We start from the raw sequence: 21,576 nt of genomic DNA, 5'->3' as shown, positions 1-21,576 counted from the left end.
CTGGTTTTTGGTCCAACTTGTGGTAGTCTAGTAACAGGTGACAGTTAATAACACTTCTTTTACAATATTTGTATGCAAAGGTGATGTATATTCAGCTATATGAAGAAAGCTTCTATCCAGCAAACTTTTGAGAAAGTCACAGTGGAGAATCAAACTACAGTTAACCCAGTTCTTTTTAATTTTTTTATTTAGAGAGTTGGGGAGCTCTTTTGGAGCTCTGAATGGTTAAGTTTGCTTTTTAAACTTAAGTCTGAAATGAGAAGATATCAAGTCATATATTATTTTTAGTTATGTATGCTAGAGTGAGTGATCATAAGATAGAATCAGTTTTTATTGAATGAATCCTGCCATATCTGACAATAAATCTAGTTAAAACCCACAACATAGTGGGATTTTTTGGGTGGGCTGGATTTTGGTCTTATTGCAAAACATATTGGCATAAGTTAACAGAGGTTGTTTCACACATGTATGCGTATAGAAGAATAAGGCAAAGTTAGGATTTGTGGATTTCAGGTTTCCCATCCTACATTTTGGCCTGCCTTTTAAACTTTTTCACTGTACATAAATAAATCTGTAGTTCAGCTTCTGCAAGTAGGAACTGTAGAGGGTAGATCTATCTTGTCACTTAAAAAAAAATTAAAAAAATCAATGACTAGTTAAGTGATTTATCTTCTGTACTCCTGTGGGATGCCTGCTGAAGCTAGCTTCACAGGAATATGCAATGAACAATTATGGAACAGCTTTTCTATGTATATGCACGCTTGCTTCTTTTAAATGACAATTTCATGTATTTTTTTTCTTCCCTTTCAATTTCACTTCCAAATGTCAAAAAGAAAATCTCAGAGTGCCTGGTGGGATTTCTTTTTTACTTGATGTGGGGCCATAAAATGATTTGGACACAGATACACTGTAGACTGCTGCCCTGTGACTGGCTATTATTCTAGACATACTGGTATATATCATGTTGATATATATAATTGGAATTATTGAATACATTCATTAGCTGTCCTAAAAACATAAAGGGAAGCTGAGAATGAAAAACACTTTCCTGAGGTACAGACAAATGAAGGAAAAGTTTTTTACTTTCCTGCTAGACTTTTTGTGTTTCCAGGTGTGGATTAGGGTGGTATGCAAACCTGACATAACTTGTGTACCTTCTTCCTTTTTTTTTTGGGGGGGGGGGGGGGGATTTTTTCATTTATATTTAAAAGGTCCCAGCATCAGTCATTTTTCTCACAAACTGAGATTTGCTAAAACTAGGAAGCACTAGGGTTCTGTTATTCTGAAGTAGTACACTTAGCTATTTTAATGTCAAAACTTTCTGCTACCATGAGTAACTCCTTTACAGAGGTGCTGAGGTGTAGAGTTTAATTTTGGATTGCAGTCTAGAGCACATCTTAGTTGAATAGAGACAAATTATTAGTCCCAGTAATGGGAGTACTTTTTGTTTTAAATCAGGCTTGGACTCAGTCCTCAAGGGATCACAAAATAGAAATCCCTGTTTTAAGTGTATCATCTATACTTGTAAGCTGAACAGATTTCTGAACAGACCAAATCTGTTAAGAATTTGTTGGGAGAAGCTTATGTAGCTCTCTCTGTAAGCATATCTTTTGCTCTGGAAAAAGGGAAATTTTCTCATGTAAAACAGATTCCAATCTCCATTCTCACTGATTTCCTTGTTCTAGATTCTTGAGATGAATTTACACAATTTCATTAAGTCATCATGTCCAGTTAAGGTTTCACTTTGCCTGGAAATGACTATTTAGGCTGTTATTTAAAAATTTCCCGTGTAAGGCTTTCGCGTGATATTAACACCTTCTGGTAACGATCGGTGGTCAATATTACTGCCATTGCTCTGCATACGCCTCCAAGATCTTTATTCTTAATCACAGAAGTCTTGAACTCTATTCCTCTTATCAGGTGCTTGCCAAAGCCATTTTACGCTTGACCATCTAATGCAGAAGAAAATAATTAATATAAAAGTAGGAGGTTTTCCCTAGTTTAGGAGTTCACAAAGTTGAATGAAAATGAACAGCAAAGTGAGATTTGTTGGTAGTCAAAAGGGTGTCTGACTGGACATGATCCTACAGATTCGCTTCTTAAATGGTATGGGCTAAGAATTATTTTTGTCCCTTATGACATTTCTAGAGTGAGAGAGTGAAGACCATGGAAGCCTGATTGGTAGCCAGAAGGGCTGTCTTCTCTTGACAGCAGAAGCTACCTTAAACAAGTGGCCTTACAGAGGGCAGAAATGTCACAGAAGTGTGTTATATAAAAGGACATGATGTGAAACTACATCATATGAAAGTAAATCAAGTATATTGACAAGTATATTTTCTTGACCTGTGTAGAATGGATATGGGTCTGTTTAGACAGAATGTTTGTCTCAATTTTTCTTAAACTGATGAGAAGCCTAATGAAAAATGTCTTTCTACTAAGTTTGGATTTCCAAAATAGCACAATTGCTTGCAGTCAGTTAGAGGTCAGCCCACTTCAGGAAATAAATATTAAAAATGCCAGTAAAGATAACATCTGGAAACACACCGTTTGCTTCTGTTGAAATCTACCAATGTTTTTGGTGCCCAGAGAGAGAGCCCTTTGTGTCTGTTTTTCATCCTAAGCAAAATTAACTCAAAATACTTTCATAAATATGGTTGATTGTTTTTTGAGAAATGTTCATACTTTGGAATTAGTTAGTATCTTTTTTTTAATGTATGGATTATCTTTTAAGAGATCTTGCATACAGGGTACTTTATATGCCCTGTTCTTCTTTTCACACTTGCTCTGTGCAGTAAGTGTATTACCTAGAATGGACACTTCAGAGGGGAAAAAAAAAATACCTAGAAAATGGAGGCTCCTAAAATCCTGTAAAGAAAGAAGCAACAGTGTAAAGTACACTCCTGAATTTTGCACTGTCTCAGAATGAACGATGAAGCAGTTCTTGAGAGAGGATAAAATGAAAGAGGAAAAAAATCATTTGTGTAGGTGTCTGTAGTCCCTGATTCTTTGGACTCCTGCTATCTCTGCTGCTTCTTCTCAAGTAAATATTTTCTTGAAAGGTGTCCCTAATTAAGTGCCATCCTCTGAGATTGTGTCCATGTCAGACCTCAGCTAGTACATTTTATCTGAAGGTATGGTGTCTTTTAACCATATTAGATTCTCATGAGAAATTCTTTTCTTTCCTTATAAAGTTGATCTTAAGGAATTCTTGGTCTCTGTACTGTTTCTCCTCTACAAGAACAGAATTCACGTTTTCAGACTTGGTCTCTCTTTTAGTCAGCTTTGCAGGACTCATGCGACAGACTTCATGAGTTTTTGATATATGTATTCTAAGAACTGTAGTTCACTGGACAACAAATCTCCCTCTTATTCAAGAAAACTAATGAAATTTCTCACACCATTTCTGCAGTTTTTATGAGGAGAGCGCTGAACACCTTTTCTTGCTACTTGAAAACATACCACCTACTGGCTTCAAAGCTGTTTTAAAAATAACTGTTAGAGTATCACGAGTTCAGGCATGACTTAGAGTTCAGCAGAAGTAAAAAGAAAATAAATGCTTAGATATAATGTGAGCATATTGAATAATTCAAAATGTTTGTATCACACTTAATCCATCCAAAATTGCTTGCCTCCAGCATCCTCTGGTAGAGTTTTAAGAAGCTTACTCCTACACAGCTATTTGAAATATATTCAGGAAACTTCATTAAAAAACTTAACTTTATATTAAACTTAGATTTGATTTGTGAATATGAGAACTGGGTGTTTGGCATGGAGAGATGGGAAGGAGAAGAATGTGTGCTGTAACTACCTGCAAGTACCCATGGCAATGTTGTGGTTTTACCGGCAGGTTTTATGTTATCTTCCATGCCCTTTTGCCTGCAGCCATATGCAAGATACACACAATATGTGTAACAACCATAATAAATAAAATTCTTGCTTTATACTGGCCAACAAGTGGGTGTTGTGAACGTTAAAAAAGAAAAGCTATTTTTCAAAACCCTTTGCAGTTTAGTCCTTCTAGAAAATAGCTAATAAATAGCAGCAAATAGCTAACAGATTGATAGGGTGATACAATTCCTTCCCCCTCTTTAGTTAGCTTAATCATGTAAAGAGTATTAGACACTTACTTTATATGATGCATTTTGTTATATTTGAAATAATATAGTAGTTGAAGTTGAAGAATGTTAATTTTCTGATGGGAATGAATAAGTTGACAGTTTAGCCCCTTGAGTCATTAAGTGTAGGATTGTAGAACATGTACATTTCATCTAAGTTCAGATCTTTGGATATATGCCTCATCTTTATGCAAAAATTGCATTCAAAAGCACTAGATTGCTCTGTTCTGTAGTTCTCATGCTGGTGTGCAGCCAGTGTGCCTGGCTATCCCCTTTGCAGTATCCTTGTTGAAAAAAGTTGGAGATCCGAAGGGAGGTGGGATCGAAGAATGATTGAGAGCCACTGCTGAGGTGTTATCCTAAGCGTCTATTTGTGTACTTCTAAATACATTTTAACAAAGATTAAATGATGAACCAAAAAAGTATGTTTTGCAATGTAAAAGTGGAGCAGAGCTTGAGCTTGTGTCGTTTTCTAAATTAGGAGTTTGTTTTTTTCTGTTAGTTGACAATAATATCTGTTAGTGATCAGTTATTTTTTGTTCTATAAGTGTATTTTTATTGCTTCAGTTAATTTTATGTTTTTTTTCTTTTTAAACAGGATATTTCTGCTCAAGAAAGCAATATATTAGGGGCATTCTGTGATATGAATGTAAGTTGTCCATTTTTTTATAGGTGCACATTTCTTAGAAAATTAAAATAGCCATGTTTTATAGACTTGTGTTATACTAATGTTGCTTTTGAATTTCCCGTGTGTCTGAATGGATCTAGTATTGATTGTTCAAATATATTTTTTTTTTCCTATATGTATTTCTAGGATGTAGAAGTACCATTGCACTTGCTTCGTTACGTTTGTCTGTTTTGTGGAAAAAATGGCCTTTCCCTCATGAAGGATTGTTTTGAATACGGAACCCCTGAGACACTGCCATTTCTTATAGCACATGCGTTTATCACAGTGGTATCTAATGTAAGTATTGTCTTTCAGTTGTTTAATGTTAAACACAGAAAGGAAAAGGACTGATGTCTGGAAGAATTGTGTAGGACCAGGGAGGGAGAAAACCACTATAAGATTTTCCTTGTTAGGAGCATGAGGTTTGCTGGTCCAGTGAGCATTTCATCGTCCAAACCCTATACGTCTCCTGTAAGCACAGAAGTAGTTTTGCAAGTTTGTACCTAGATACCAAGATTGTAGCAGCCCCAGAAAATACTTACAAGAACGTTGTCAGAGGTCATTTCTGTGCCTGAAATTGTTTCATGGGAACGTATTAAGCTTCTTCAGGACGTATTAACTTTTTACCTATTTCCTGTGAGGCACAAAAAAAGCCTATGGATTTCTTTTCTTCTCAATATTGTGTGATTTTATATCATTATACGCATTTGCAGCATAGAGGTAACTATCTTGTATTTTCACCTAGTTTTAGAATACACATCCGTCATCATTTCTCCATTTTGAAATAGTAGTGATTTCTGACTAGCAGAATTACAAACTGATTTTGGTGGAGAATCGAAGGAGATTGGTGATAGAAATAAAAAACAGTCCCTGAAGGAGTGCATATGAAGACTAATGTGAGAATGTGAAATCGTGGTGTGTCTTGTGCATGTTACATACGGATAAAAAGGAAAATAATATGCCTTGTATGAAGTGAGTTTAACATAATTTTGACATTGATTGCAATTTTGAATACTTAAAATCAGATCCTTCCTTCCACACACCTTCCCTTTATCCTTGTTGCTGTTACTGACCAGCCAGGATGATTTTCTAAATAAGTATTGGAATATGTTTGCATAGAAGGAGCCAGGGACTGAAATAAAGCTGGCATTGGTGAGCTGTATCACTTGTTCCTGATCCTTTTAGTATAATGGTTCTTAGCCAGTAGATCAGAGAACAAGTAAGGCCATGATGTGCTTTGTTCTTGTAAGCTTGCACAGAAGGACTGCTGCAGGACCTCCGTTAAATTGTGGAGATGTGTTCTCTTCTGGCACTTCCTGTATGATCTGATGAGCTTTCAGGTGATAGTCTGAGGAGTTCTTCATCTCTACCTGTTGTTGGTGCAGCCTGCAGTCTTCATCAAACCATCTGCTGAAAATGTATGGTCTTGTAGGTTATTCTGGTGTAGAAGTAAATTTTGGTCATGAAACCAGACATTCTTGCATGTCTGATTTTTATTGGGCTTTTTTTGAGGATGGGCAAAACCATCTGGAACAATGAGTGGCAGCTCCCTATCACACCAGCGTTTTCTTCAACAAGCATTCTGACTGCAAATCCCATTTCCTAGATATCCCATACCAGTAGTATGTTTATAAACTGCATCTGCCTTTCTTCTTTGTCCTTTTTTGAAGTCTTTATTTTTCTCCACATAAATTGTTTACTTACTTTATTCTTAGTGATGTACCCTAACCCAAAATACTTCTCAGCAAAGTTTCTCCTTTCAGATAATTATTTAGCAACTTTGCATTTATCTTTCGTTCTAGTAGGTAATAGATTTAGCTGTCTCTTGCGGCTATTTTAGATTAATGCTAAGGTTAAACCTGCCAGATAAAATGAAATTCAACCCAGAGCATAACCAGTAGAAATACTGTTTCTCCACCCTCTTCTAGCATTGTACCTTTTACCAATCAACTAGAATCTTTCTTTTGAACTCTGTCTGGCTTTGCTGGCTGTGTGAATTAGAGGAAAACTTTTAGAAAATTTTTCATCTTCAGATTTTATCGGTCAGCTCACTACCGAAAGTATAAGACAATGATTTGTGTGTAATGTGCTTTATTCATCCACTTCCTGCATTTTGGTGTCACTCAGAGTACTTGTCAGCAGTGCTCTGACTTTCAAATGCAATATGTTTATTAGTTCCAAATGAGGAAGCTAATCTTTTTGACAAAATATGTTTTACCTTGCTGATATTAAAAAAAAAAAAAAAAAAAATAAAATTTCTCTACCTCTACAATGGTGCATAAGCTTCTACTTTTGATGTAATGTTGCTCTTTCCCTGTTTCTTTTTATATCATCCTACTATATAATTCATATAACTTAGGTAAATATAAATAATAATTTTTCCCGTTTGTCTGTGAAATGATGGACCAAATTCCAATAAAACAAAAATAAACATTCACAAAACTGTATTTTTTGTGAACAAAACATTGCTGGTCTCAGTAAGGACACTGCTAATTTGACTTGGTTTTACCCCAATGCATTTGAGTTTATGGGATTTATAGGTAGTGTGAGATCTGTGAATGACCCTGTCAATGATAACTCAATGAACAGCTCTGCAATGTCAACTGGTAACCAGTTCACAACATGTAAAGCCAGAACCATAGTGCACAGTAATTAGTAATTCTTAAATACATTTTCACGGTCATACTAACTCTTGAGAATGGCAGTTAAGTCGCCATTATTGTAAAGACTCTGAGAAGTGTCTTTGCTGGAATTTATTTTAAAGTCTGTGAGAAGAATGAATTGTTTAGCTAATACCGTAAGTGTTTCAGAAGTATTTTCGGAAAGATTGTAGTGTGGATGAACCAATCAATTTCCTATTAAAAAGTTAGGCTTAGTAGTAAGACCAAGGAAGTAGAATAGTTGAAGTTGGAAATAGTAAACAGAAGTCAAAGAAATCATTTGCTAACAACCAGTAACAGTCAGCTGCTAATAGATGAGGCTGCATAGTGGTGTGGAAAGCATTTGCTCCGTTTCTCCCACAAAGGAAGGTGAATATCTCATTAAGTGCACTCTACAGGTGCATGTGAGAGAAGAACAGTACCACAAATTAGTAAGGTCTGTGGGGAACTGAGGTACTTGTTTGTAGTTACTGGTGTCTCCTTTATATCGAGGACATTAACATTATTGAAAAGATGTTTCATTGAATTTTTTTATCCAGCAAATCTCGATTGAGTAAATGTCTTTGTCTGACAAGCTTATATTTCTAATAGTAAAGCCAGCCAATGTAATATAATGCAATTTACTTCACACAGGGAGTTGCCTAGTTGGTGCTCTCCTTTTTAATCCAGCTCATGGCTCTGCAAGAATCTTTCTTAGCAACTTGTGTTGTGGAAGGGACTGTTCATTCTTAGGATATTTCGTTGCTGTCTTTTTTAGTTAGATACTTGGTTCTTTCTTTCTTCCTACATTTCATATTCCATGGTATCTGCTCAGTTTAACTACCTGAGGTTGTGGTGGTGGTCTTAAAAAAAAACCTAAGAGATGTAGAGAAGTCCATGCCCTACAGCTTGTTCTGTGGAGAGTTTAAACCTCACTGAAAGAGCCTGTCATTACGTCATTCTGTATCATTTCAGTTTTGGTGAATGTTGTGGGGGAATAACTGCCCTCTCAGTGGAGATTAATTAATTGAAATAACGCTGATGGTTTCCAAAATGTTGGTTAAATTTTACTGTATGAAACTTCAAAACTCAAGTCAGAAGTAAAAACTGTTGAGAGACACACTGCCTCTTAGAAATTAATTACCTATGATAAAAAGCAAATAATAAAAAAACCAAAAACCTCTGAAGCTTGAGAATAGAGCAAATGCAGTAAATAATTTGTCTTAAAAGCAGGTGGAAGCAAAAGTATGATGAAAGTTGTGGATGTTTAATGTAATTCTGTTATTTTTATGTCTTTTTATATATGTTATTTAAATAATTTAGTATATTTACAGTTGAGTTCATGATGAAGATTACATTTTCATTTATAATATGTGAAATTGTCCATTAATTCAATTTGGAGGATGAAGGTTGTATGTAATGCAAGTATACAGATGAGTGAAATGTCTTTAGAAGTTTGAATTAATCAGAGTGAAAATTATTATGAACAATGAAAGCTGTAAAACCAAAATTCCCTACTTCTATTTCACAACGAAAGATATTTGCTTTTGTGTTTGATACTTGCATATGAAGAAGAGCGCATTGTCATGTTAAAAATCAAATTGTGTAAATATAATAGTATCTTTGTCATCCTTGCGATTCCTTGTCAAAATATTACTTAATTCCTGTTTCTAGAACAAGCACCTTCTAGTTACATTTCCTGTCTTTGGGATGTTAGCATTTTTTTCTTCCTGAAACTGCCAGTAGGATCAGACACCTGTCCCAAATGTGGTCTTTTTTGCAATGTGAGGATTTGGCTGGTTTGTCTTGCAAAGTAGGTTAGTATTGTTACTCTGTAGTGTTAGTTGCATTGTAAAAAGTGAGCCTGAAAATATTTTTTTCAGAACTGGCTCTTAAAGTTACTTGGCTAATTCTGGAAATGTTTAAAATAAATGCTGATGATACAGTTTTACTACACCCTAATATTTTTCTCTCCTGGCAAGAAGGAGAATTTAGATTTTCGGCATACAGAATTTTCCAAAATCCTGGTGAGAATTTAGTCCTCAGCCAGAATGTATTGCATCAGTTGCAAGGATTAAACATTCTTTTAAGAACAAACATGGAGATGTAAATTGACATGACAGCTCTGAGTGACTGACAGTCTTAGCTGTTCACAAGATTTGTGTGTGCACATGATTAAAATTATGTGAGTAGTAGTAGCAGCTGCTAATGTTTCATCTATGCTAGGTCCCTTACCTGGCACGTAGTTGTCTCTCTGTAACAGGTTTAACAGGCTCAGCATTCCTTTTTGAAATGCAGATGGAACTTCTAACTTTGCCTGTGTAAGTAGTTTGGTTGGTCCTCTCTTCCTCACAGCGGTGTTAAATAGCTGTTTCAGGGTTTTTTTCTCTGCGTACATTTTCTTCCTGCATACAGTTTTGCAAAGGTGGTAAAGGCAGAATGGTAAATATGGGAATACAAATATGGCGGTAAAAAAACTGTTCTTAGTCACTGGTTATAAAACACAATTTTATATTATGGTATATATAAGCCCTAAGAAGCAAAACATCAACACAAGTAAATAATTTTACTTGATTTAGGAGAGATTGCAAGGAACAGAAAGAATGGAATCATTTTCTTGTAAACTTTAAAAGAAAAAGGAAAAAGAAACCCCACAAGGCTGAGTAGCAGTTTTTCCTACTGAAGAAACTACAAAAAATTCAGAAATGAGACATCTGGGCAGTATGATACTATTTATACAAAGTTTGTATTTTCCAGTTGAGTAAAGTCAAAGATGTAATTCCTGTTTATAAGTCACAGAAACATTCCTCAGATAACAGCTTTCAAAATCACAAAATTAAGAACTTGAATGAAAAACAACAAAGCCTTTTTTTAAAGTGGGGTTGCATGTGCAAATGTACCAGCAATAGTTCATTTTTTACCATTCTCATTAAATGTCATTAATGAAATTTTTATCTATTTATGTTTTTGCATTGTAGATCAGAATATGGCTACACATCCCTGCTGTCATGCAGCACATTATACCCTTTAGGACTTATGTTATCAGGTAAATTTTTAATTTAAGAATTTTTCTCGTGGGACTTTTTGACAGCACCTATTTATAATTTCAGCTGATACACTTCTAATTGTTCAAGTTGTTGCTCTGACTGTATCATTTCAACAAGGAGAGTGAAGGTAATGTTTAGAGTTAGTTTGGGCAGCTCCTTACATCTATCTGATTTCAGTATCAATCAAATCAATCTTAATAGCATTTTTAGTGTGACATCCAGCCCCATTCTGACGTGTTATGTTGGGTTCAATTATAATGCAGTTTCACATACTGCAGTATCTTCATCAAACTTTGCATAAAGTTTGCAGTGAGGCGATGTAAGTAGAGGAGCAATATGTAGTCATTGAGATTTCCTATACTGAGTTTCACTGAGTTTTAACACTGCTTCACATTTTGATGTTCTGTATTTCCAGCTGGCAGGAACTGAAGTGTGATCAAAAGTCTACTCGCACTTTTATGTATCTAAATATATCTAGTCCTAAAGATTTTCTTTACATCAAGCTGACTATCATGAAAAACACTTTAAAATTAAAGTACTTATAAAGATATTTAATTATACAAGCAATTTATTTCTATTGGCTTTATCGGGACAATAGAAAAAATCCAATGAGCTGCTGATGGAATTATCTTGTGTATGTGTATCTGCCTGGAGGTGGAGGGGTGTGGTCACAGCTAGTTCTCCTTCCAGTGGCCTAACATTTAACTTTACTGGTGCAGACAACCTAAAAGATCACTGCTTTTGCATGGGCCCACAGCTCCTCTAAGGCTTTGGATTTCCTATGATTGTAATATTAGAAATGTACTTATACTGGTTATAGCTTACTTCCCTGATAGTAATAAATGTGCCTTTACAGAATATATTGTCTGAACTATACCAGTATAAAATCACAGTCTTAACAAAAATAATTACATTGGCAACAAAAAAGTGCACAGAACAATGAGGCTCAGAAGTATATTTTGTATTTTAAAATGTTCTGGTTTTAATTGTAAAGAATTTTGACTGTAAAAATTTAAGTACTGGCTTGGCTATTGATCTTTCTTGCTATAACATGGTCTGTACCAAAATAATATCAGCAGAGAGAAGAGTATTGTGATCTTTTCTTGAAACATACCACTCTGGAGTTACAGTCCAGCTGTCTGCTCTCCATTAATGCTGATGTGTTTTCTTTGAAATCTTATGAAGGTAATTATTAATCATGAAGCAGTCTAGGAAGGACAGGTAGAGAATCTTCAGGTTCTTATCTCCATACGTATTCCATTAATGGTTGTTTGTGAATCTGGGAATTTGGTTCATGAGCCTTACCTATCTTCTTGCAACGTATGGAAATTAAAAAGAGCATTGAAGGATCAATTATTAGAGATAGGCTGGTAAGAAGGAACTTGACTGAGACAGAATAACACAGCCTGCAGTCTTTGCTGTTAATCCTCACTTGCTTGTCGTCCTATGATTCTTAAAGAATTTTCTAATTGTAGGTGTAATAAGGGTCACTGGAATGAATAGAGGATTTTTTTCCTGTGTTCTCCTCCTCTTTTCCCCTTTACCCATAGAATATTTGCATCTGATTTAAAACGTGATTTGTCAGCAGCTTCTTGCCATAAATGATGCCCGTGATGTTCTTAGCATTTACAATTCGTTCCTGTCAATAAGAACGGTAATATTGATACAGGAGACACCTATGGAAAAGGGAAGACACCTATGGTTTAGAGAACGAAGGGGTTATTCTCCCAGTTTCTGTTTTTCACAACTGAATCCTGATGGGAGATCTGGGATTTCTTAACATTATGAACTGCAAAGCTTTGTTTGTGAAGATGCATTTACAGAGTGGGACATGAAGCTTGGAGGCCATATAACAAAGATAACCTCTAGTGCTGTACCTTTATATGGCCATGACAGAAATTAACACAGATGCCTTCAGTAAGAGATAAATTTCTTGATCTATGTAGCTCACCCCATGTGGTTGTCAAAGCTTACAGATCTTGAATTAGCAGCTTGGGTCTGTAGGTCCCCATCTGCTTTTCACTTTAGTTAAAAAAAAAAAAGGCAAATATAATCCTGTGCACAGCACCTTTGAAAGAAATCCTCCAATAGTTTCTGCTGCCATGCAAAGTAAGAAAGAGGTCTTGGAGAGGGTTTTATTCTAGAATGAGATCTTGGGGCTATAACTGACTGTTAGTCCAAGCTGCTGCTCGTGTAGATTCCTTGCAAGAACTGCATTTTGGAGTGCTGATCAGCATAAGCAGAAAGAGAGATCCCCTGACTGGCATCTTAGCAGCATCTTTCATCAGATGAGGTTAACCTTTATGTTCGTGTTCTGTGGTTATTTCTACTAGGAGTGGATGAAATGAATTTCAAAGTGTGTTTGTGTAGAGACATCCACTGGTGGAATTTGCAAAGATCATGGACACAATCCTGTCATTATTGCTGCTACTGAAAAAAAACTAATAAATGTTATTTTCTGCCTGGGGAGGGGAGCACTGGCAATCCTATCTTGCCTCTGAAGGGCCTGTGTTTTTAAACAGTTTAGGAAAGAAATAAAGGATGTGCTTTTAGTAAGGAAGCAAAGTGTTTTTGACCTTCTCAGAAGGAAGCTTTTATTGATCCTAATACCTTAGAAGTCTGCATTTCAAATTGCAAAATTCTCATGAAAAAAAGAAGGGACTTATTGACAAAGTGACTCAAGAAAATAGGCCATAGCTTATTGCAATTATAAATGAGGGCAAATTGTTGGTGATGTCTCTTTATAAAAGTCATTGGTTCCAGCTGACTTCCACCTCAAGATCAGAGATGAGGGATGCTGTACTTGGTTCCAGGTATTGAATGCCTCAAGAAAGCAGTAGCTATAAACAGCGGTGTTTTGAGGGCAATGTTTTTTCAGTGGCAAGATTGTTGATTGAAAATGTCATGGATAGTTCTGTTCTTTCAAAAGAAGATGACTAGCAATGAAGCCCAGATTTACGAGAAGCAAGAGATAAAGTTGTATGTCTGATACTTTAAGTGTCTCTGCAAACCACCATAAAATGCTCGATAGTATCAAGGAAAAGACCTGAAATTCTTCTTTCTTTGACATCACAGTTGGTATCACCTACTTAATGTTCCTCTGGTAAAATCTGAGAGCTACGTGTAGCATTAGCACTGACCAATATCATATTTAGTTCTCACCCTTTTTGCTCCCCTCCCTTTTTCCTCTCTTCTGCTTCAAGACGGATCTTGAGAGATTTTTTGTGAAGGATTCATGTCTCTGCCCCAGATAGGGAGAAACAGAACATTCTGTGCTCAAGCACAGTGAGAGGATATTGCAAGTGGCAGTTGCTCCTCTGTTAGCCATGCAGTCTCGGCACAGGACACAAGCGTAGTGCTGATGTGTACAGAGGAAGTGGAAGCTCCGAACAGAGTTGTTGATCCATGATGCTTCCTGTGGAATACAGTGACAGAAAATGGAGCTGAAAGAATTCAAATTGTTATTCTGCTTAAAAGTATTTTTCTTAAGAGTATGGGTTTTATGGAAGTGCCCGAGACCACTCCTTGCTATTAAATGTCATGAAAAACTCTTGTAATAAGCCTTGAAGTTTTCAGTTGCAAAAAAATACTTTGCTCCTCCAAAAATCTGAAAATTTATGCTGTGGGTACAAAGGATAGGCAACTCAGGAGACAATAGCCAGGCACTTGAGTTAAATTCTTCGTATCACTGAGAGGCACTGACTCATTCTGCTTGATATCCGTCTTGCAGCTGTGGTCCAAAGGAGTCATATTAAGGGAAAAAAGATTATTTCACAGCTGAGTAGCTGAAGTCTTGAAGCATAAGATGTGATTGTAAGCATTAACATTAACATGGAACTGCATGTGTAAAACTGAACTCTCTCTATCCCCAAATTCAGCAAACTTAAAATAATTTTAGTAAATTAAAATTGATTTTTTTTTTAATGTGTATGTGTTGCTTAAATTTAGATAATATATATTTACTGATTATTTTAATTATGCCAGGTTGGCAGGACAGGTCCTATACATATGTAGACAGACTGTCCATATATATATATGTATAAAAAGAGGTACATTTATTTCCAAAAGCCTCATCTAGACAAAAATGTCAGATTTACTAGATCACACAGATTCTAAAGTATCATTCATATATTACTCTAAGACTTAATGCTCATCAGAATCAAAGTGACCAAAATTTATGAATTAAAAAAAGGATGAAGGACAGAATGGAAGCCATTATTAAGCCGTTATATGAATTAATCACATTCACATTTATATTATATACAGTTCTGATTGTTTCATCTCACAGAGATAATAACAGAACTACCTAGATGGTAAGAAGGGTGACAGAGAAGGTAGGAAATAAAAAAAATTATGCTGATAGGAGGAGAGACATAGTCTAGGATTATTTTTTTTTTTTGTCATGGATGTGGCTGTTATACAAGTGATATGAAGACAATATATAGGGAATTATAATCACAGTTTTTCAAAAAATAAGAAATGGAGAGCATGTGATATAATTGTCAGGTTGCAGACTTAAAGGAAATGAAAGGAGATTGGTTTTCCTGCGAACATATTTGTGAAACTAACTAGCATAGGTTAATGAGAAAGCCAAAAGTATAAATAGAGAAATGAATTTACAGTAGTAGATAGGTTCATCCATTTTTTTATATATGGGATAAGTCTTTTATGCTATTTTGGGCTACACAGACCTTTCGGCTTGCTCCAGTATCACTATTCTTATATAAGGCAATGCAGTAAATTTGCAGTTAGTGAAAGGAAAGATGGGTGTTAATTGCCAGCACTAGCTAAAGATTTCTTTTTTGTTAATAATAACATTCTACTGGTAAAAGCATAAAATGGTTCCAGTTTACTGATACAGACGGGCGTAGGCCACTGTATCTTTCCACAATAAAAAATGAGGCTTGGCCTACTCTGCAAGTTTCTGTAGTTTTAATGGTAGTAAAGATACGATCATATTTGATTTATGACCAGTGTAGTAGCGCTAATAAATTTTCTAGTGTAGATGCAGTTATACTTGTAAAGATAATTATGCTATCTTCTGCATTTATACTGCGTGTGGTTAGAATAACCCAGTTGCCTTAAAAAAAACTAGGCTTCAGGTTAACAAATAAAAAGTGATCTTTTCCCTGTACCATTCTTTAGGGCTTTGGCAAAACAGATTATACTGTTGAAGTACTTCTGTAGCTGTGAAAATGCACCTACACGGTAGTTTCAGTTATTATTAAGTGGGATTTGTTTAAAACACTGTCTCTTAATGATACTATAATACAGAAAACATGACACAAGTCTGATTCAGGCTTGGATTAAATATAGTAAACGTGCTGAAAGAACCTTAAAAATGTTGTTGTAGTGTGAATTTTCTGGATAAGAGTAGGTTTATACTGATGCTGTTGCGTTACAATAGAAAACGTTTTGTTATATAAACTAGATTAGTATAGTGGCTTCACCAAACTTTCTAGTGTGAGGAAGATTTCAGGTGAAAGTCCTGTTACAGAAATGTAGTGAAGCCACAAAAGCACCCTTCTTTATTTCTATGTAGATCTGTGTTCATTCCCACCTGTCTGTGGCATACAAACACTCTTTATCTCTCCTACGTAGAGTGAGAAAATTCATATATTTATTTTAATGTCTTTCAGATCCTTCACAAAACAGTTGAGTATGACTTGGCGTGCATTATGAACGCTGAAGAGCTTTGGGAACTAGGGCTGAATATAGTTTGCATATAGAAATGGGGAGATAAAAACTGGTCTGAGGTTGCTGCTAGTTATATTGAGATGTTTATGTTTTAGCATGGACCAATGCCTTTTTTCATCAGAGTGTAACTCCTCTCACCAGTCTGTAGATCACTGGGTCTGGTTTGCTGCTGAACTTTTTGAAATGAGTATCCCTTTCTCGTTGCTACTTTTCTTTTGTTTAGAAATCGTAGCACAGAAGCATTACTTTCTTGCCATGATCTGATTTCCAGTGCTCCACATGAGAAGACAAATTTCACAATTAATAACAGTGAAGGATCTGATTGCCTTTGCCCTGAATGGTCCTTCTTTTGTCCTACTGTTACTTATCTGTGATGTCTATTGTAGTTTTACAGTCTCTTGTTTGCCCTGAAGTCTCTTTTCTATGTTTGACAATGTTAAGTACCATTTAAGTGTGTTTATTTTAAGGCCTCTACACAAGAGCTGTGAAAAAGGGCCTCAATCTAAATAAGAATCGGAGCCTGTGTTTTTGCTTTTTTTAAAAAAAACCTACTGTTTATATGAAGTAAATGCAAAGGAATGGTGCATAAATCTAGTTAAGTGTAGTTTAATGTGTCTTGTGTTTTTAAAAAGATCCATTCATCTAATTGGCTGGTCTCCAAGGACATATCCAGAGTTAGGCTGTCAAACAAATGGATTTTTAACACATTTCTGCGTAGTTAATCTAGTTTGGATGTAGTTGAAACTTCAAAATGCAGAAGTACAGCAGAAAAAAATAATTACGCTAACCTTGTATGTACGTACCTTTCACTGTGCATTCTTTAACTGCTTCAAAATAAACTCGGGAAAGCTAATTTCTAAACATTTTTCTCTCATGCATTCAGTTTAGAAGAAATTCTCAACTGTGTCAGTGTTTTATATGTGAACTTTATAGGCATTTCAGCATAGATTTTCTTGGTACGTCTCGAACTTGTGGTTGCTTAGCTAAGACTGAGGTTGCGCTGGCTTCTCCAGGTTAATTCTTAAAGATGATTATTTCTTCTGCCTCCCATTTGCAAAGAATATCTGTACTGTGACTCATTGTGCATGGTTAGAAGATGACCCCTTATCTGAGATGACTGCAGTAGGAAGAACCTAGCAGTTTAAGATTCTTTAGCATTTTTGATTTCTTTGGTAAGATTCCTAGGATCCTTGGTGATGTGTCCCTAAAGAAAGTAATTGTTGTCAATAGAAGAAACAACTTGGGCACGTGTTCCTATACTAACTTATTGTGAAAGCAGCACTGTGGCACAGGGAGTACTGATGTACAAGCACAGATGACATATGGTTAAGGCAGAAAAAATGTGCATGTACCGCATTTACTCTAATTGTATCAGAATGTGATTGCGCAATTACACTTTTTTTTCTATTTTGACTAAGGTCACAAACAGGGATATATTCATCTCCAGAGGATTCTCACTGTCAGAGCATGCTGTTTGTGGTCCACTGACAGTGATTCTGGAAATTCAGTTTTAAAGTATATTAATACGTTAAGCATATTGTGACATTTCAGTTTTCAATAAAATAAATAAATGTGATGCAGCTGTCTGGAGAGGGCACCTTCCCATGAAACAGATTTGGGGTTTAGGCTTTCAACCTACATATCTGAAGAACTTCATGGGTTTCCTGTCGTTTTGTGGAGTGAAAGAAATCTGAAAAGCTTTAAAATAAGAAATTTATTTACTTTTAAAAATATTCTGCATAATTCTGTTTTTCCACAGTGGTTTTTTTGTTATTGCCAACTTCTGATTGTGGTATTTTAAGGCTTAGTACTCATACAGCTATTGGGAATATATATTTGCTATAATCAGGACGTTCCAGGTATGTTCTAGCTTGACTAATACCTTTTCTTTTTCCCCTCCCATTTCTAATTTATTCCAGGTATTTATGTAAACTGTCAGACCAGGAGTTGCGACAGAGTGCAGCCCGGAACATGGCAGATTTAATGTGGAGCACAGTTAAAGAACCATTGGATACAGCCTTGTGTTTTGATAAAGAAAGTCTTGATCTTGCATTTAAATACTTTATGTCTCCAACTCTAACAATGAGATTGGCTGGGCTGAGTCAAATAACAGTAAGAACTTTTTAAAAATATAAATAATATTTAGAAAAAATGTTTCTTTTTGTGTTTTATTAGTTACAGACTTGTTTCGGGGCCTTTTTTAATTTGTGAAAACGGCGGAATCCTCTTATCTGCAGTCTTAGGAAGTTATAGTCATCATTGTGAATATAGGGTTCACTGAGAGATAAGTCCAAGTGATGGCTATGTTCTGCAGCATATGGAACTGTAATACATATCCTGAACAATTTACCATGCTAAACAAAACTCTTATAACCATGTTTTGTGACAGCTATGTTGAAATTAAGTCCCTTGACATGGCTGTATTTGTTGTTTACAAAGGCTTTCAATCTGTTTTCATTTTTACCTTTACAGTGTCTTGACTGTACTGTAATTAGCTGCTCCTTTGTATTGTACGTACCTCTTTTTCCTGTTTGTTTAGTATAGTCTGTTTCTCAAGAGAGAACATTTCTGCATTAATTAGCAGAGGACTGAGTTGTATCAGTCTTCATCAAATAGAAATGGGTTAAAATGAAAAAAACCACCCTTCTCTTTCCCATGGAAGTGCTCCACATTGCACCAGTCAAGAGACTTTGTGCATCCTTTGTCTGTCATTGCCATAACACGTGTGTATTATACCCATAGAGAGACAGTTGGACAGAAGGTCAAAAGCAAACTTCTTTATTCATCTGAGCCTTTTCAAATTGTGCTGCTTCTGACACTCCTGTATTTAAGATTTATAGCTCATATTGTCATGTTTGCCTTAATGCACAAAATGATGAATTATTATAATCACAAAATGATAAATGGTTGATGCACAAACGATTGTAGGATGAACAAACATGTTCTTCTTAAGTTTTGTAGTATTTTCTGAACACATTTGGCCGCCTCTGTTCTAGCTGATTACATAGTATCACTCAGTGACTCCAGTCATCACTGACTGTCAGTAAATACAAGTTTACTTAAATTTGCTTCTCATTATATTTATATATAGAAGTACTTAAAATTGTTGTAATAAATGGTGAAGTAACCTGTAAGTATTTCCAGTCAGATTGTTGGTGGTTTTTAACCAAAGTAAAGATTTAATTTACATAGGTATGTGACCTACTAAGTTAAAAAAAAAAAAAAAAAAGTCTGTGAACTACATCCGCTCAGTGTTAATCAAATGCTGTTCTAGGGGTAACTGCATTTATTGGACTTCAATGCATTGTCCATTCAGTTTTGCATTTATCTGAATGAAAACATAACGCAGTTTGTCCAGTAGAGATGCTAAAGCAAGAACCAGAGAAAGTTAACTTTTGGAAGAAATAGTGACATTACTGTAAATATAATTTCTGTATGTAAGTAATTTATATAACATTATATGAATACTGCATATACTATACTCAGTGCCTCAATTCTAATCTTCTGTCATAATTAGTTAGTGTAAAGTGAACGTTCAGGGTCCTTTTTGTGTAACAAGAAACTTTCAGTGAGTTGAGGAAGTCATAGGTGAAAGTCTAACATATATTTTTGTTTTGATTTTTCACTGCCATGTGCTTTATTGTTTATATAGTTACAGACATAATCTTTGGCAGATACATTTTAAAATATGGCCATTAACTCGGCATAAAAGTAACTTCCTTTTTTTTTTTTTTAGAAAGTGTTATTTTCCGTATTGATTTGAAAGTAAATTTCCAATGTTTGCATAGTTCTAATTACTTTAGATATATATTCCTATAAGTACTTTCCTTTGGTTTTGTACAGTTGTCCTTGTTAAACTACTAATGTATGTCTTTTTGTGTATCCTTATCAAAAGAAAGTCTGAAAATAAGAATGCATTAGTTTGTTTATTTTTTCAGGCATGTAGTTCATTTAAGGGAGTGTGAAATTGTGTCATGTTAAGTAGTTATAATATGGTTTGACCTGTTATGATTGATAAATATCACTGTAAAAGTGAGATTTTTTTAATAACAGTCATATTTTTAGACTAAAACAAATAGGATTTAGCTTGTTAAAAACCCCAGGGAATATTGTTTGTTAATTACCTATTGAGTCTTTTTTAATATGAATAGTCTCTAAAACTGCTCTTGAACTTTGATGTTTCATTCTTTCTCATTCAAATCAAAGGCGACTTTCTCTTTTATTCTCTTTTTAAAGATTTTATGAAGAGGTTTTTGGAAGAAGCATCTTTTGGTTTATGTTGTTTGACTTTTGAGTTTGAGAGGCATTTTGGTTTATTTAGTTTTGTATGCCGGGTCTGTGCAACTTTGAGTGTGAAATCTGAAACAAAAGTTCCAGAAATTTTTACAGCCTTTTTACTGAAGTTTTCTGTCCTCTTTGCAAACAAAGATGTGCTTACAAAGGTGTGATGTAGTTCCGCTTCGTTAGTTAGTATTTTCACACCACCTTCTCTATTACAGATGTAACTTCATGACTACTTTTTTGAAGTTTCCTTTTCTATTCATGTCTCTGATGGCTAGTCAAATTTGTCAAAGTAGTTTCATTGAAACATTCTTCTCAACCAACACAATTTCAGCTTCCTGTTTTGGATTTCAAGACTGTAGAACTATGATACCAGCAACTGCAAAATGTTTTCCTTTCCTGGACTTCCATTTGCCAAAAGTTGCACATTTAGCATTGAGGGAATTCTTCATTTTGTTTTGAAAATAGATGTGAAGATTCAAAGAAAACTTTTAACAAAATTATGTGCAAACTATTTTAAAGTGTGAACTTTTCAGTATATACTTTATTTCAAAGAAATGTTTCTTCTGAAAATTCGCATGGAAAGGTGACTCAGATGCAGATTCTGATTTCGACTCAGAAGATGAAGACTAAAATACATTTGGTGTTGATGGCTTGCCTGATTGTTCCTTTTGCAAGATAAATGTACTTTTGCTCTCATCATGGAGACACAAATCTTTGGCCAAAACTGTCAGTGAATCTAAACAGATTAATGTCTTCTAACAAAGGTGTTGACTTGTGTCTTCCAAGAGGTATTTTTTTTTTTCCTGTCTGACAGCTAACGTGACCAGTTCTCAAATTAAACCTTTCAGCTTCGTGGAACCTCTTGAGACTCAGAGAATACATGCTGTATGGCATACAGGGATTATATTTGCTTACCACCAAATAGAGACTAGCCTCCCTTGAAGAGAAGCATATACATAATGTGTCATATCATCTGACTAAAGTTCTTATTTACAAAACAACGTTGAAGTCAGACACATGGAAGTTAATTTTAGCAAAGTGGGAGCTTGAGTCGTTGAATATGAACTTGGATATAGCTACAGAAAAGAAGAGGAAAATATAAACCAAAATATACCTAAAGCTTTAAT

At 35.2% G+C, this 21,576-nt stretch overlaps 1 protein-coding gene across 1 annotated transcript in view; it reads left to right on the top strand.

Moving 5' to 3' along the window:
• The window catches only part of USP34 (ubiquitin specific peptidase 34), a 116,863-nt gene that overhangs the window by 5,322 nt on the left and 89,965 nt on the right, over window positions 1–21,576 (top strand). The window contains exons 5-8 of the mRNA XM_074150834.1: window positions 4,714–4,764; window positions 4,930–5,079; window positions 10,400–10,467; window positions 18,085–18,277. Coding sequence (XP_074006935.1) covers window positions 4,714–4,764; window positions 4,930–5,079; window positions 10,400–10,467; window positions 18,085–18,277 — 462 coding nt within the window. The remainder of the gene's footprint in view (window positions 1–4,713; window positions 4,765–4,929; window positions 5,080–10,399; window positions 10,468–18,084; window positions 18,278–21,576) is intronic.

The sequence above is a fragment of the Numenius arquata genome, chromosome 7 (assembly GCF_964106895.1).
Source record: "Numenius arquata chromosome 7, bNumArq3.hap1.1, whole genome shotgun sequence".
NCBI classification, from domain to species: domain Eukaryota; kingdom Metazoa; phylum Chordata; class Aves; order Charadriiformes; family Scolopacidae; genus Numenius; species Numenius arquata.
This window is presented reverse-complemented; position numbering and strand designations above follow the sequence as displayed.